This window comes from Antedon mediterranea, chromosome 6 (genome assembly GCF_964355755.1).
Source record: "Antedon mediterranea chromosome 6, ecAntMedi1.1, whole genome shotgun sequence".
Classification (NCBI taxonomy): domain Eukaryota; kingdom Metazoa; phylum Echinodermata; class Crinoidea; order Comatulida; family Antedonidae; genus Antedon; species Antedon mediterranea.
Window position 1 is genome coordinate 22,490,076 of NC_092675.1, and position 16,955 is coordinate 22,507,030.

The 16,955-nt window shown below is 32.9% G+C and overlaps 1 protein-coding gene across 1 annotated transcript; it reads left to right on the forward strand.

Annotated features, from left to right (window-relative positions):
• Positions 1 to 2,126: 2,126 nt before the first annotated feature.
• On the forward strand, positions 2,127 to 15,837 carry LOC140052494 (dorsal root ganglia homeobox protein-like). Its single transcript, XM_072098100.1, has 6 exons — positions 2,127 to 2,259; positions 2,748 to 2,839; positions 3,842 to 3,943; positions 13,651 to 13,937; positions 14,784 to 14,878; positions 15,329 to 15,837. The coding sequence occupies exons 1-6, from the start codon at positions 2,127 to 2,129 to the stop codon at positions 15,523 to 15,525; spliced, it is 906 nt and encodes a 301-aa protein (XP_071954201.1). The 3' UTR covers positions 15,526 to 15,837.
• The last annotated feature ends 1,118 nt before the right edge of the window (positions 15,838 to 16,955 follow it).

Genomic DNA, 16,955 nt, shown 5'->3' on the forward strand with positions numbered 1-16,955 from the left:
TGTATGATCTATATACGCATGCGTACACGATCATGAAAGGAGAACGCATTCATAACAGTTTATGTTGGAAAATATCATTGACGCGAAAACAACAAAACATTGACAGTGACACTATACTAGCTCACACGAAGATTAGCGCGCACATTCAAGAACCGGTCATTTTATCCGCGATAGAACGCGCGCGTGTCAAATTTTGTATCTCTGTGGTATCCCCAATGCCAATTTTACTCATTTATATGGCTACTATACTTTGTACTCTGTCACCTATAAACCTAGTAGATAAATTAAACGTAATAACACTTAAACATAATAAAACATTAGGCGTGTAAATGAAGTGTTTTAAAAGACTAAAGTGAAACGGAAAACAAGACATCGATGCAGTTTTCAGTAAAATTAACTAAATGACTGGGCCTACATTTGATAATTGTTCTAATGATTCTAATGTAATTATAGTGAGAATATAATGGAGGTAATAACAAGGTACAGTACATTTTAAATTACCCATAACCGGTAAACCTGCATTGATATTCTGTACAGCTAATATATATATATATAATCTGCAGACAGTACTGTTTCGATCTTATTAGATCTCGTCAGTGCAGATATATCTATATATATATATATATTACTGTTAGTTTTAAAGAAAATTAATTCAGCGGTGCGAATGAGTTAAATTGCCATTGTGTGCTTGTTGAAATTCGTTCAATTGAATTCAATTCAATTCAATTTCTTTATTGCTGCAAATGCCATCAAGGGCTAATATTCGCTTAAACATACTACATCATACAAACATATACATATACACATTAAGAAATTGTTGTTATCATTAGTGAAATAAGAACAGTGTGCCTGTATAAAATATGATAAAAATGGTACGCATTTGTACGTGACGCATGCGTATGACCAAGCACGGTAGTACTACCAGCGGAAATCTGAAATTACGTAATCTTTCTCTCTGGAATACAAACTAAAATGTTTAGGCTGAATTCTGTTATGCTATATGCAAAATATTTTAAATCATATGATGATGACAGCGCATGGTCCAATGTTGTTTTTTTATATGATTTTTTTTTTACTTTGTCTAGGCATAACCATAACTTAGCTATTTACCCTTTAAAATTGATTGAAATATAATGTAGGCCTACATAGATTCAATTTATGATGACGTTTTTTCCGACAGCTCCCCATCAATTTCCTCCAAATTATTGAGAAACACCGATTATTATAAACGCACCATTGGTAATGTGGTTAGGGGTATGGATAATGAATTGAAACTACGCAGTATTTTGATAATTGCAAGTCAGTTCTCATCTGTAATAATCAGCAATGTGTTTCAATTAGAGCCGAATTTTCTCACCTTCAGTCAGCGTGCTTATCCACCCGTGTTTACTTGCATTACGCACGCCTCGTTTCACGACCAGCCAAATTGAAAACGAATTCTCAGAAGGGACTACAGCGCAGGTCATCATTATTTCGAAAGCTATGCTGCTTAAGCGAATACCATCTTACGCCCTACAAATTATATTCTCATTCGTTAATAGTCAACATTTGTTTTCGCACGGTTAAGCCAAATCGTCATATATTTTTGCATAATACAAATGCGATTATTGGAAAGTATAGAATATGAAATAATAGCCGAGATTAAATAGGAGAGATTTTTTAGCAACATTTAGATGAAATAAAGACGTATGAATAAAATATTGAACCATAAAATATTGTAATTATTAGTAGAAGTTCAATAGTTGGACTATTTTCAAGAAGATGAAACCTCTGTAATTTGATTAGAACCATTTTAATGAGCCATTAGTTATGCATTATTTAATAAGCTAATCCGATTATCGAATATTATGCGACACAATCTGGTGAAGTGTTTTTGTGATGTAGTTCTTCTTCTACGTTCACGCGACTCACAGATCAAGATATCCATTCTACTGCTTCTTCAAATCATATATGGTGCGTTATAGATTTTTTTGTGTTATATCAATATTGCTCTGTGTGTTTTAATTAGTTAATTTCGTTGGTGGTGGACATGGGCCAGATTCAACTGGCCATACTAGTGGCGTTCACATCGAACTATGGCTAGTTAATAGTTAAGTTAATGTAACTAGATAGTGACAGTTGCTGAAATGAACCACTGTTGGAGAACCTTACTCCGACTGAACGATGTTGCGATTGAGGTGAAGACGCATTTTCATCCATCCGAGCAGTTAGAATCAAAGCCGGGACTAAATAAAAATATCCGCTTTGGGCTCAAGCAAGGTGACATTTTATCAGGGATATTCACTCTTCCCTGTCTTATATAAAAGGATAGGCTGTTCAGAAGCAAGAACAATTTGCTGTATAGTGTCACCGACAAGAGCCTGTGTCAAGAGTAAGAATAATTACAGAGAACCGTCCAGCGGAATTCTTCCTGATAAACTAATCGAAGAAAGGATGAACACTTTTTAGTTATTATTATTATTTTCAATCATCTTTAAAAATGCACATTAAATTTGATAATGATGTAATAATTAAAATATACTTCTATAGAGAGCCTTCATTGTTGTTGAAAAATGTACTATTTAGTAAAGTACAGTTATACTGTATTGTAACTTAAGCCAGACGGCAGTCTATATAATAATACATTATATATCTAAAGGTACTGATAATGTTGCTAATGTTTGCTAAACATACTAACGTTTTTATGACTACTTTGTTGCTGACTTTACATTAATTAACTCATAAATGTATCTTTTATTTTGTTTAAGATAGCGATATGAACGCTGGTAATGCAGACTTCGACGAGAATTTCAATAGAAGGAAACAGCGCCGCAACCGGACAACGTTTACAATGCAACAGGTACGTATTTCATCTGGTCAGAGATGTTACACACTACAAACGTCTGCGTATTCTCGATACGATAAACATTTTACAATTTTGCGTAGTTGTGAAAATAATAAAGACTTTTTTGATAAGGCGACGCAGCTCTCGAGTAGAAAAGTCATTTCTACTCAAGTTTAGAAACATACTGAACATGCGCAGAATGAAAGTTAGACCCTCCACAACGCGTATTTGCGAAACTATGTTACTGTTATTTCCTCATTTAATCACGAGTTAACACATTTTAACGCGGGAGTTCAAACTCTGATTATTGCCACTACTTTTGTACGCCCGCGCCAACATGATACCTGTTTCTTCTAAAGCTCTATCTACACTATCAAACTAGTTTGACCAAAACAGTTTGATGGTATGGTAGTGATATTCTCAAATATGGTAGTGATATTCTCAAATATGGTAGTGATATGACAGCGTCATGTTTTTCACATCACATGTTTTTGTCACATAATGTTTGATAGTGTAGACAAGGCTTATAGGTTGAAATATCACTAATTCTAATTCACTACAGTAGTACTACATTGCATACTTTGTCATGGTATATCTATAGGTTCAAATTTCTTATTCTTCTTTGAAAGTTTATATCTTCATTCAAGAAGTGTGCCACAGTTGATTGTAGATTTGTAGAAACTGTAGGCCTAGATTCCAAATAAATTATTATTATTATTATTATAATTATTGTTAGAAGGCTATAGTATAAATATGGCAATGACAAGACAAGAATGGCGTTGGTATAACAACGATCATAATTAAAATTGTAATTAATTGTTTTGCTTAATTTTTCATGATAATAACATAATTTTTCTGTTTTCGTTTATAGGTTTACTTTTTAATTACCTCCCTTTCAGATATCATCACTTGTCGTTATCTTACTGAGGCTGTAAAGAAAGAACTTCTAATTATTATTTTCTAATTAAAACATGAAAATGAAATCATAAAGTAATTAATTTATGATTTATTATGTAGCTTGAAGAGTTGGAGAATGCTTTTACTAAGACCCACTACCCTGATGTGTTCACACGTGAGGATCTTGCCATGAGAATAAACCTTACAGAAGCTAGAGTACAGGTATAATTGTTGTTTCATTGTTAATTATCAAAAATTATCAAACTTTATGTGACAAAACAAAATGTGATTTTCCCATATATGGATATGATGATGTCATATAACTACTATATGCATATCACTACCATATTTGGGCACATTTTTTTGTGAAACTAGTTTGATAGTGTATATAGAGCATTACAGTGGTTTTCGATTCAGTGTTGGATTCAGCTAATGAAATTCATAAAAATCATAGGGCTATACAACGTACACAATTTTTTCATAGAGAATTCGTTCCTGAAACCCACGACAAAATACGAACTTTGACGAACCCATTCGAAGCGATGATAAAATGTCACAACTTGTGTTATGAATGTCCCTTCATAAAAGGTAAACGACGAATAGCATGTTACAAGCTAATACCCAGTGTATACTAAAACTAGATACAATGCTAAAACTAAATCATGCTAGAACTAGATACAAAAACTAGATACATTCTTATGCTAAAACTAGCATATTATTTTAAACTAGATACAATGCTAAAACTAGATACATTTATGCTAAAACTAGATACATTTACGCTAGAACTAAAATTAGGTTACTGCCTCAATAGAAATGTATTTAAATTTAAATGATAAGCTACCGTAATAAACCTAAGATGCTACAACTTAGATACATACGATTATGCTAAAACTAAGATATGCCTACATGCTAACACTATAGATAAATGCTCAACTAGATATATACATGCTACAACTAGATATATACATGCAACAGCTATATATAATAAATGCTACAGCTAGACATGCTACAGCTAGACATGCTACAACTAGATATAAACATGTTACAACTAACTAACTAACATGTTACGACTAGACATGCTACAACTAAGTAATATACATGCTACAACTAGATAATATACATGCTAAAACTAGACATGCTACAACTAGATATATTATTATCAACTGGATACGTTCATCATGTCCACCAGTAAGGACAGCACACTCGCAACGTGGTTTCTATCTAGAGAATAGTAGAAGTTCACCAAACTAATTAACGAATACCAACTGTTAATCAAAATTGATATGAGCAACGATTAAAAAAACACCCTAACAACAGAAAATGAATTTGAATGATTATAGCCTACATTACTTATACCCAAGAGTGTTTATAGGACTTCCCACGCTGGACTTGAGAGTGACTAGGTATTTTTTTACTATCTTATTTTGACGTGATTTATATACTGTACATCCTTTTGTTTAGCGTTTTAGGTAGTTTGTTTTTAACATGCATTAAATCAATAAGAAATGATGGATTTACATCTCTGTAGACTATTACTAATGACAACAACTAAATCAGCCTGAAAATATTTGGACAGAAGGCACCACGACACGATGTTGCTAATTAACGCTATTTCATAATATGATTAATTACTTCATTATTTCAATAACTTTCCCATTATCATCTTCACTACCGTAACGACATCAAACACTTTTATTTTCGCTATCTATCATCATAAACCTAACGATCTATGGTGCGCCATTAATGACGATTGCTTTTATTATTATTATTAGTCCATTAATTTTCACAACTTCAATTGAGGTTACAAGTTCAGGATGGAAGTTCGTATGCGCACGAACATTAAGGGGACAAAATGCCACTTTTAACTCACATAAAATAAATTAAATTTTGGGAAACAATAAGGCCATCTCAGCGAAAATGTGGAAAAAAAATAATATGTGATGAATATAAAAAAATTGATTGATTGATTGATTAAATTACGTATGATAATTGTTCGTAATAATTATTGTTAGATACAATCACAAGACACGCGCTCTGTATGGTTTTCATCAGTCAGCGGGCGTCGGAATGTTTGTATTTTGTGTTTACTTTCGGAGTAAATTTATAATAATTTCCCGCAGCCCTCAAAATAGTGTCGCTCGATATTAATTCCTTCATTTATAAAACATGGTGTCCATAGAAATTATTAGTAGGCCTACAGTCAATTTTCCCAATGTCGGACATCATTGGCCTAATATTTGGTTTTCCATATGCTGATATTTTTTGAATTTGTTTTTATGGTGAAAGGTCTTTGGACATCTACAGAAAAAAATATTGTGTTTGGGTGTAGGGAGTACATGAGTACATTGCAAATATGTTTATTTTAGCACTGTTTTCAACTATATTAAAAATATCCATAGAAAATTAACGATGTCGTTTGAATAACATTGATTTTACAACCATTTAAAAAATAAGCTTAAAACACTTACTCGGACGTTTCAATCGCTATTAAAGTTAATTTGAATTTAAATCAAATTAACGGCCACTTTCCCAATTGTATAAGTAAATTGAGGTTAATTGAGCATTTCTTACTAGGCTTAATTTGTCAATTAGTGTTTGTACGTTTGTTGTTTATTGCTTTAATTATTTAATTTATTTAATTATTAAGAGTTATTTAATTAAAATGGCCTTTACAGCATTGATAAAAAAACTTGTTTGTTTGGTTTTCCTTAAAGATGCACACTGTAGGGCCTACATTCAACCTGTTACCACATTTCAGTGTTGAATTCTTCACTTTTTTTTAAACAGAAAAGATGCGGTACCTTCTAAATCTGGTGGTAAAAAAGAAGCATATTTTATGAATAATTAAAAAGTGTCAACTTTAAAAAAAAACAGGTCGAAACTAAGTTTTGGTTGATATAAAAGTTAAAGTATACAGTAGCTATCAAAGAATTGGAAAAGAGGAGGACAATAGGTAACAAAATGTCGTCCCTTCCCACCATCATCCCCATCCTTAAATGATTCCCATAGGCTTACAATTTTAGTATGATAATTCGTGTTTGATCTAACGACTAAAACGGTGATTGAAAGTGGATGAATAATAATTAGCAATGAATTTCAATTGAGACAAAAATACAGATGTCAATTTGTCAATTGGCATCATTACAGGTATAACAATTGTTTAAATTTCTATTGTTTATTATAAAATATAAACATTTTCAACAAAATTGATAATAAATCCCCTTGTTTTCCGACAGCGGTGGAGCAGAACAAACGATGATTCCACTACCCCCCACCCCCCTTTTTTTAAAGTCTAAGAGAGGAAATTCACAAACACTGACTATCATATAAATTTATTTATTATATACGTCAATCAATTTGAACAAATTTTACTAGTGAGACAAAAGAATGTGATGTGCCAATAATTATTTGGGAATATCACCACCATATTTGGGTACATCACACTTTTTTTTGTCAAACTAGTTTGATAGTGTAGACAGAGCTTAAGGAAATATTATTTTTATTAAAATACCGCCGATTAACGATTGTAAGTCACGGACGATTCAGTATATTTTCGTTTCATAACAAATATATCGATTAAAACTATTTGTCCAGTGACTGGCAAAATTGAACTCGTCTTGCGTAAATTAAAACATGTTAACCCTATCCTTCCGAGTATGTAATCTCATTTTAACACTACAAACGTCTTCGTCACTTGAAAATTATAATTTTGTTATCCGTCTGATCCAGTGCAATGCAGTATTTATGTTATTTCTCTTACACTTACACAAATTACATTAACTAATTTTCCTTACACAAACTCCGCTAAAGCTAGCGCCGAATGATAGATTAAATAACCGTACAAAATAATTGCGGAAATTCGATTAATTGTACAATTAGATGATTCCTATTAAAATAAGATTCAGGGTCCTACTAACCAATGATAAAATGACAAATCTATTATCAACAGCAATTTGATTGAGAGAAATTTTAGTCACAAAATTGTATAAATAAATTAAGTTGTAATTCGATTACTTAATTAGTTTTACATTCGTATGTTGTTTTTAACGATAGCATTCATGTCGAAAATCCCACACAATGAATGCATTGCCATAATTACATAATTGTCTTCGTATACATTAAGACACACCCTAAATGATAATCGGAAATGTCGTCATTAAAAATTGTACAGCAGAAACATACAGTCAACGCTCGCGTATAAATACATCATCGCATAAACACGCGTAGATGTGTGACATATTTTATGTACGTCATCATTATTAGTATGCGTACCGTTTCTTAATTCAAATATTGTCCTCCTTACAAAAATGGTCAATTTACAAACAGACCAAAGTTGTATAATGTAACTAATAATATATCGGTGGATGAAATTGATTTCAATAATTAGTTGAAACATCGGAATGAAAATATAAATTGAATAATAGTGTACGCACTTACTAAAATGTAATTTCGTATGAATCTTTTGTTTGTATGTCACTCTTTTCTGTATTAGTTTTGTTTGGCCATGGATTGCTTATAACTTAATTTCACGCACATCTAATTGATAATTATCGTATATATTACTTTGTGTGTACGGTCTAGTTATTCAGGAAAGTGACAATAGTCATCATGTTGTTACACCCCGCAAAAGAAATAAAATTACAGTGTCATCTCAGCAAGAACATTTAAATCGTCATCATATCATCGCTTTCGTCATAAATTACCGTTAACACCAAATTTTCCACCTTCCTCATTGTCATCAATACCTTCGTCATAATTTCATCCCGTGTCTAACACAGTTGTCACCGCCGAAATACTCATTGTCACCAACATTACACTCATGCTGACTGCCACCGTCGCGATGGTCGTCATCACAAACCGTACTTGCCAATTGCCACCGACGACGGCATCACACTAATGCTGATTTCCACCGTCGTCATCACAAATCATATATGGCAATTGTCATAACCTTCGCCCTAATCACACTTATGCTTATTGCCACCATCGTCATCACAAACCATATATGGCAATTGTCACCTTTGCCCTCATCACACGTATGCTTATTGCCACCATCGTCATCACAAACCATATATGGCAATTGTTACTTTTGCCCTCATCACACTTATGCTTATTGCCACCGTCGTCATCACAAACCCTATATGGCAATTGTCACCTTTGTCCTCATCACACGTATGCTTATTGCCACCATCGTCATCACAAACCATATATGGCAATTGTCACCTTTGCCCTCAACACACGTATGATTATTGCCACAATCTTCATCACAAACCAAAAATGGCAATTGTCACCTTTGCCCTCATCACACGTATGCTTATTGCCACCATCGTCATCACAAACCATATATGGCAATTGTCACCTTTGCCCTCATCACACGTATGCTTATTGCCACAATCTTCATCACAAACCAAAAATGGCAATTGTCACCTTTGCCCTCAACACACGTATGATTATTGCCGCAATCTTCATCACAAACCAAAAATGGCAATTGTCACCTTTGCCCTCATCACACTTATGCTTATTGCCACCGTCGTCATCACAAACCAGTATGCATGTGACAAAATGATTGCCGAGGTTATGGTCATCACATTCAAAGCGATTGCCACCGTCGTCTCACAAATGATACATGACAATTGACGTCATCCCCATTCATGATACTGATTGTCACCGTCGTCATTGTCACATATCAGACAGTTTTCACCGTCGTCATTACATTCATCATTATTATTTTTGTCAATCAATGTTGTCATAATTTCCTTCATTTTTATAATCAGTAGCAGTATCTCGCTAGTAAACTTCCATTTGCGTCATAATCATTTTTTTTTAAATGCTACATTATTAATAATAAGTATCTCATCTCTAATCAATATCTTCAAAAGGTTAGATCTCATTACTTATATTTTATTTATTTATACAAATTTTGCATTATAAAACATTAAAGCAGTTTCCATTTCAATTCTTACGTAATAACGAACTATAATATCAATAAACATATGTATTTATAAATAGAGTAAGCAATTAAGAGATATTATGTTTATTTCGGTTTAATCAATTTGTTGAAAGTTATATTGCATTTAAATTAAATTAAATATGTAATTTTATTCTTCCCTTCTTCGTTTTTTCTTCTAAATATTACATTATTTGAATGTTTTTCATGTTAATTCACTATAATTAAAGCAGGAACAAAACCATAATTAAATTATATGTATAATCATGTACAACTGTGTAAATTTGAAATAATAAAACCAAGACACGTGTGTAATTTCTTACAATTTGTCTAAAACATTAAAAACAAAATTAAACTATTAACAAACAATTATGGCGTAAAATTCGTCAAGGACTGATTTAAAATATTGATATGGATTTTTCTGCGCGCTCGTGTTTTATGTAAAAGACAATGATAGGTGAGCATTTCTCTATGCCTAATATTGGCATCCAATTTCCAAACGGACGAGCGATTTTCGCTGTGTAAATACAGATTCTACGTAGGCCAAGCTACGCGGGTTTCCGCTTAACGTCGGCTCGCCTGTGTAAATTGACTTTTAAGGTGACTCTCGCGCGTACAAAAGCCGTTGAATTATCTGAGAACATATGCATTATACGGTTATTATTTTATTGTTGTTTTAGGCCTATGTCAACATAATTATTTTAAAAAAAAGTTTCATGCATTGTTTTTTAATTATGGTTCATATAATTGTGTTATTACTTTTGTTTTATCATACAGACGTAATAGGAATATTAAAGTTATCACGAACAGTGTAAACAAAACCTATAAAATATAGTTCTCCGAGCAACGATTGCAATTTATTTGGAAACCGCATCGTGTTGTGACAGGTGTAAATAGCGAACAACAGAACATAATGATGTGTAATTTGTACTATATGATAATGTGACAAACGGTCGGTACTGCTGAACACAACAATAGAACCGCCAGTTAACTTTCAACTAATTAAAGATAATGAACCGGCGAATAAAAGTAAACCATAAAAATAAGTTCAGACTTAATTTAAGATAAGTAGAATGAAATAATGATATCAAAATTCAATAATAAAAACAAAATACCAAACGGCGGCAGGTGAATAATTAAATACAATAATTATACAAAAAAAAAGTATCTTTGTGATTATGATAATTAAATGTATTTTTAATAGTAGTCTCTACTAAAATATCATTAAGTAAAGTTAAAAGTATAATCAACGAAACAGCTTTTATATCCATTACAAAATAAATAAAAGTCTATGTATCACCAATGTTTTTTCTAAAACTGTTGTCTCATAAAACAGTTCGATATTGGAACTTTGAAAATAATTCTTTTTATTATATAGCCCATAAAATTATGTATTTTGTTAAGTCAACTTTTACATTTTACATCCAGACGGACGCATCATAATATGATGAGTGCAACGCCTAATAGGAATGAGGCTTTGGAAACTAACTAAATACGATAAAAGTTACGTAAAATTTAAAAGATACAAAGTTTTAATAACATTTACCCTGTGTTAATATACAAACAAAGTAGGCCTACTACTTTATTGAGTAAAATAATAATAATAATCTATTTTAGTGGTAGGTAAAATAGTAGTACATATTAAAGTTCAATGATTTCTTTAAAACCCGGTGTGATAGAAGTGAATATTCAGTTTGAGAATCTGTAGAAGCATAAGGTGAAATTATTTTAAACTGCATCATCTGATCCCGTACCACATTCTCTTTTTATTTTCCAAATCGGCAACCTTCAAAGGCCAATCAGAATGTCCTAATTTTACTAACTGAAACGCTCACAAATTACTATATTACGAATCATATCATATCCACGATGTTTTAATAAGACATTTCGACAATTTTACATCGCCGTGGGCATGATCTCAATAGTTTCGACCTACTTCCAATAATAGTATTTTCATTTATTATATCTAGCCTTGTCAAAGTAACTCGATCTTTCTCCAAATAAATGATGGAATTAGAATTGCCGATCATAAATACTGTACCTAATTGACAAAGTAGTTGATTTCTACGCACTTGTCTTTTTGTCCGTCTGTGCGTTTCATCGGTCTTGATGTTGATAGACATATCAATACCAATTCTGAATGAACATTTCAATCAAATCTATAAACACAAATTATACAGATATCACAGGAAGTAGTACGAAAAACAATTATGTAGGGTAGTGAAACTGAACTGAGTACATATATCTATGAACACTTCGATACGAGTTCATTGCCAAGACTCCCTATTGTTGGTTTAAATTCTATTTACATTGTCTTTTCCTATCTTGATTTAGACTTGTATGTCTCTCACGGGAGATGTAAACTTTATCAATCTTTCTCGTCCCTCCATAACAGAATTTAATTTCCGTTGCAAATAGTTCTGGCCCAGTTAGGACATCGTCACATGTCACGGACATATATTTATTAAATAAAACCATTGAATGTCATACTTGACCCGTAAGGAGTCTGGTATGATTGTTGTCATGAACAAAAGAATTGAAATTTGTTGGTGATGAGCTATGCTTAATGTGATTATGACATCATCTTTTTATTTAAAATATTCAATATTTTCTTAATTATATACCTTTACCTGTCAAACCTCCAAAAGGTTTTTGCTTTTTATTTGCTTATAAAAATGATGGTCTACTACACACACAAAACACAGTCGGGTGTCACGAAAACTAAGACCCCCTAAGACCCAAGATCACGAAAGCTAAGACCCAAGACCTAAGATTACAAGTATTTATCTTTCGCACCTGCCTTGTATTTTAACTCCCAACATTTATTCTGAATACCAAACCTTAGAATTGGCACTTTCATGAAAAAGAATCACATAAAAAGTAACAAATACATTTTTAAATTGATGATTTTACAGACGTTTTTCTCGCACACAAAATGACTAGCCTACAGTACAGTAGGCCTACCCCATGTTCAATGTTTTTGTTTCTATGGAACGTCAAAAGAGCAAAAATTATATAGAGGGCTGAAAACTCTGTGGAGTCCATCTACAGTGTGGATGGAACAATGTAAAATTAAAATTGTAATGATAATAGTATAATCATGCAAGTACGAGGAAATAAATACTGGCAAATAAATTTTAATTAAAAAATCATGATAAGTTTTTTTGTTTCGTTTTCTTTCTGTTTTTATACTTGTACTATTATTGTTGCTCTTTTGGCGCTCCATAGAAACAAAAACATTGAGCATGGGGAGCTCGAGGAGTTACATTACAGTATACAAAGAAACACATCTGTAAAATCATAAATTTAAAGGATTTATTTATTTGTTATTATGTGTTTCTCCTTCTGAAAGTACTTATAAGTCCTAATTTTAAAGTGTGGTGTTCAGGATAAAGTTAGTCAACAAATTCGTAGTCAAAATACAAGAAAGGCAGGTGCGTAAGAAAAACATCCTCTGAACCAACACAATGGAGTAAATATATACAAACAAACACCCCGTCAAGTTTGTTTGTTGTAAAGAAAAAATATACATTTACTCAACGGGCGAAAATAATGTGAGTTTATCTATGTTTTGCGGTGGTATTAAATTATATTTATGGTAATAAATGAAACCTACTGTGTTTAAAATTATGTATGGATAAACAAGTATTGTTTTTAAGCTGTAGTATATCTTAGAATTTGTAATCTTAGGTCTTGGGTCTTAGCTTTCGTGATCTTAGGTCTTAATGGGTCTTAGCTTTCGTGGTCTTAGGTTTCGTGACACCCAAACACAGTCGAGTCAGGTACACTTCTGGCCTTTCTGGGATGAAAAGGCCTATATACAAGTTAAATTCGCAGGCCTAATGGTTGTCTCATTTTCATTTGTTGCAGTATTTTGAAAAAAAATAACCATAAGCAAAATGAGACACGTGACAATAACTGTTTCTTTTACTTACATTTTGTGATAAATTATACGTTTATTGTTTTTCTATATATATTTCTTTAGGTTTGGTTTCAGAATAGACGGGCAAAATGGCGAAAACATGAGCGAATAAAGCAAGAAAAGAAAGTGGACAGTGTTGATTCATCAAATGAAACGGTACATGGTGGCGCTATATCATTAGTCCCTCAGACCGATTCTACACCAGTAAATAGTACTTTATGTGAGAAGGAAGAAATCAGAAGAGAGCATTCAGACGATGATAGTCAAGTTCTTAGTAAAGATGGTATTGATAGGATGTCTTCTTACTTAAATCGACCAGTAATGTTAGGCGGACCAATACCATATGATAAGTAAGTGAGACTATACGACAACTTATTCAGTATAGATACTTCCCTGTATCAATCAATTCACCTACCCTTAATTAGTAGTTTTTCAGTTGCTTCAATAAAAATAGATTCCATCGATCGGCCAAGTCATGCATACAGATACAATGAAATTTTTATGTAATTCGTTGAATGGGGATTTTAAAAAAAAATGAAAAGTCGGCTGGTTTATTTAACGAAGTGGATTATGAGGTTTTCAACGAAATGAAATATTCCCTCTATTCAACGAATACAATTACAAACTATTAATTATTTTGATTTAAAGCATACGTACTGTTCTTAAGTAAAAAACCATCAGTCAACAACCCTACCAAAAACCTTTACAAAATACTCACCTGAACGTTAATTATGATCAAATACGCCCAGGTGTCTGCGGCTTTTTGATTGGTTAATTGTGTATAACATTATAGGTTGATAAATAAAGCTGGTTGATACTACATTAGGCTGAAAACAGATTACAATCACTTGTGACACCTGATAATAGGTTGATGTCTAGACCGAAATTACTAAGCGAATGAGGATAAAACAGCGATTACGGTGTAATTTAATTTTATAAATTAATACTTGTTAAACGTAAGATTAGAAAGGATAACATTTATAGGCGGAACATGTACTTTTACCCTGAAACTTGAGTTTATGGTTAAATATGTTATCATGATAGTACGCGGATTTTGTCTACGTACGTTATCCTGAAATAGTGCGCGATACCAAATAAAAATGACGTTGACATGATAGTACCTGACATTTATGTACATAATCATTTTAGTTTCTACGCAACATTTATCAATATTTATTTATTTTGTTCATCTACAGAACTGGTTTTAGACCATTAAGTTGGTTAAATGGCCTTCATCCTCTCGTGGCTACGCCTTATGCAACCCAGCTAATGACGTACGCAGCTAGAAAAGGTAAAAAGAATATCAACAAACATGTACATTGTCAAATGATGCGATTGATCACCACCGTAAACAAACTGAAACACCATCTTTAGGCCTATACATAGTAACAAACAAAAAGGCGTTTCTACCTTCTCTTTTCAAAATTATAAAAATGACTACAGTGGTTCTTTCATATTATTAAAACATCTGATTCACGACTGTCACTTTGCACCAATTCCTATCCTGTAGTTGAATGCGAACCCCCGAATTGGAACTTTAAGAGTTAATTCCAATTTTCTTTAGATATAACTTATACTAACAATAAAAGATGTTAATACATTTAGACTTGTATTCAACTTACTTGCAATAGTCAGTGAGATAGTATCTAGTGACAGCTGAATAGTTAGGAGGTTAAAGTTAATTTTTAGAGAAATTGTTTTAAAAAGCGCCACCATAAAGAATAGTGTTATTTTTTTCCAGGACCCTATCAGCATTTATTACAAAGGTATCCACAAGCACTATACTCTCCTTCATCAACGATGGTTATCACGAAAGAACATGAAAAAAGATCAACAAGTCTTGCTCTACTTCGCATGAAAGCACGTCAACACTCTGAGGCAATAGTTAAATCTTCAGCGATACCTGGTTCACCTTCTGACACAGGTGACGCGTCATAGACGGATTGAAGACGTCCAGTTTTTTTTTAAATTGGTTTCTAATTAATGTTTGATTTTGAATTTCGAACAATTTCAAAGTTATAAACAAAAAAACCATTGCGAGTGTATGAATAATACCAATCGACTAGATTGAATTGCATATACGGGAACATAAACAGTATACCAGTGAAAACGTAATCATATCGAAAATGTTGTTGGCTATAACTTAGGAAAGTGGAGAAACGGAAATAAAACTTTAAGAATCTGAGCACATGAATAAGAATAAGGTGAAGTGTATGAGACGCCAGCCGTGCAAAATGCGATCAATGTGTGACGCCACCAATCGTGCGATTTCTTCTCCCTTTTCTGAGTAAACAAAGGGCAAATGATATGTTTGTCTATTATGTATCTATCGGTTTGTACAGCCGTCTATTATTGCATACGAAATCGAATTGAAATTAGGAAAATAAAATACAAGAAAGGCCAACACATTGCCAAAAGTCAACAAGCACGTATAGAATGGTACAGTTAAGTTATGGATGCTATATTCAATTAAACAAATATAACACTGTTTATTTATATGAAATATGTATGAAATAGTCTGTTGATAGATGAGATAATAATACAAATAGTGGATGTCTATTATGTAATATTGTTTGTACATAAGTTACTTTATTGTAATAATACCAAGAGCCAGTTGCCTCTCTCCACCGCGCTGAATACTAACTAGTTGCACCATTATTTTATTTTTGTTGTATTTTATTCAATCGAAACCAACAGCGATAATTACCGCCACTAACAGGTTTGATACAAACAAAGCCAGGACTGTTTAAAGCACCTTGATTGGTGCTAACATTGATCAAGGGCTTCTCTCGTCCAGTGCCCACCTTGACCAGAGGTCTGTGGCAGATACTAGATGCAGGGGCTGACGACATAAGAGTCAGCAGCAGTGCTGACTTCAAATGCCTAACGGGACCCCAGCTCCGTATGTTATATGTTATATTTATATGTTTCTAGAATGTTTACAGCGCATTGATAACTTGCTTATATGCGTTATATAAATGCTTGAGTATCACTAGGATGAAATCAAGGACGTAGCGCACAACGTAAGCAATTTTAAAAATCACTAGCGACGGATTATCCTAACTGTCGCTTGTCATTGGTCAACTTGCTTGTGTTGTAATTACGTCTTTGCGTTGCGTCGTGGGAACCAAACTAAACTATTACCACATGGGATACGCGCAAAGATTACCTTCAGGTATGTAATGGCATGCACTCGCGTGTCGCACGGGAATGGCACGCGTGATTGTTTTAACAGTATTGTACATTATTTGGAAAGCTGCGCTGTTGAAACTAGTTTGATGTTTGAAAGTCCAGCCAGCTGCAACAGCTGCTGCAAGTGCGCATTTTCTTATTAGTAATATGAGACTAATTGCATACCAATCTGTTTT

Bases quoted from the DNA above. Each gene is read 5' to 3' on its own strand.
- LOC140052494 (XM_072098100.1), top strand. From the start codon at position 2,127: ATGAACCACTGTTGGAGAACCTTACTCCGACTGAACGATGTTGCGATT. The intron at 3,944-13,650 runs GTATAATTGTTG...ATATTTCTTTAG, and splicing joins TTACAGAAGCTAGAGTACAG to GTTTGGTTTCAGAATAGACG. The intron at 13,938-14,783 runs GTAAGTGAGACT...GTTCATCTACAG, and splicing joins GGACCAATACCATATGATAA to AACTGGTTTTAGACCATTAA.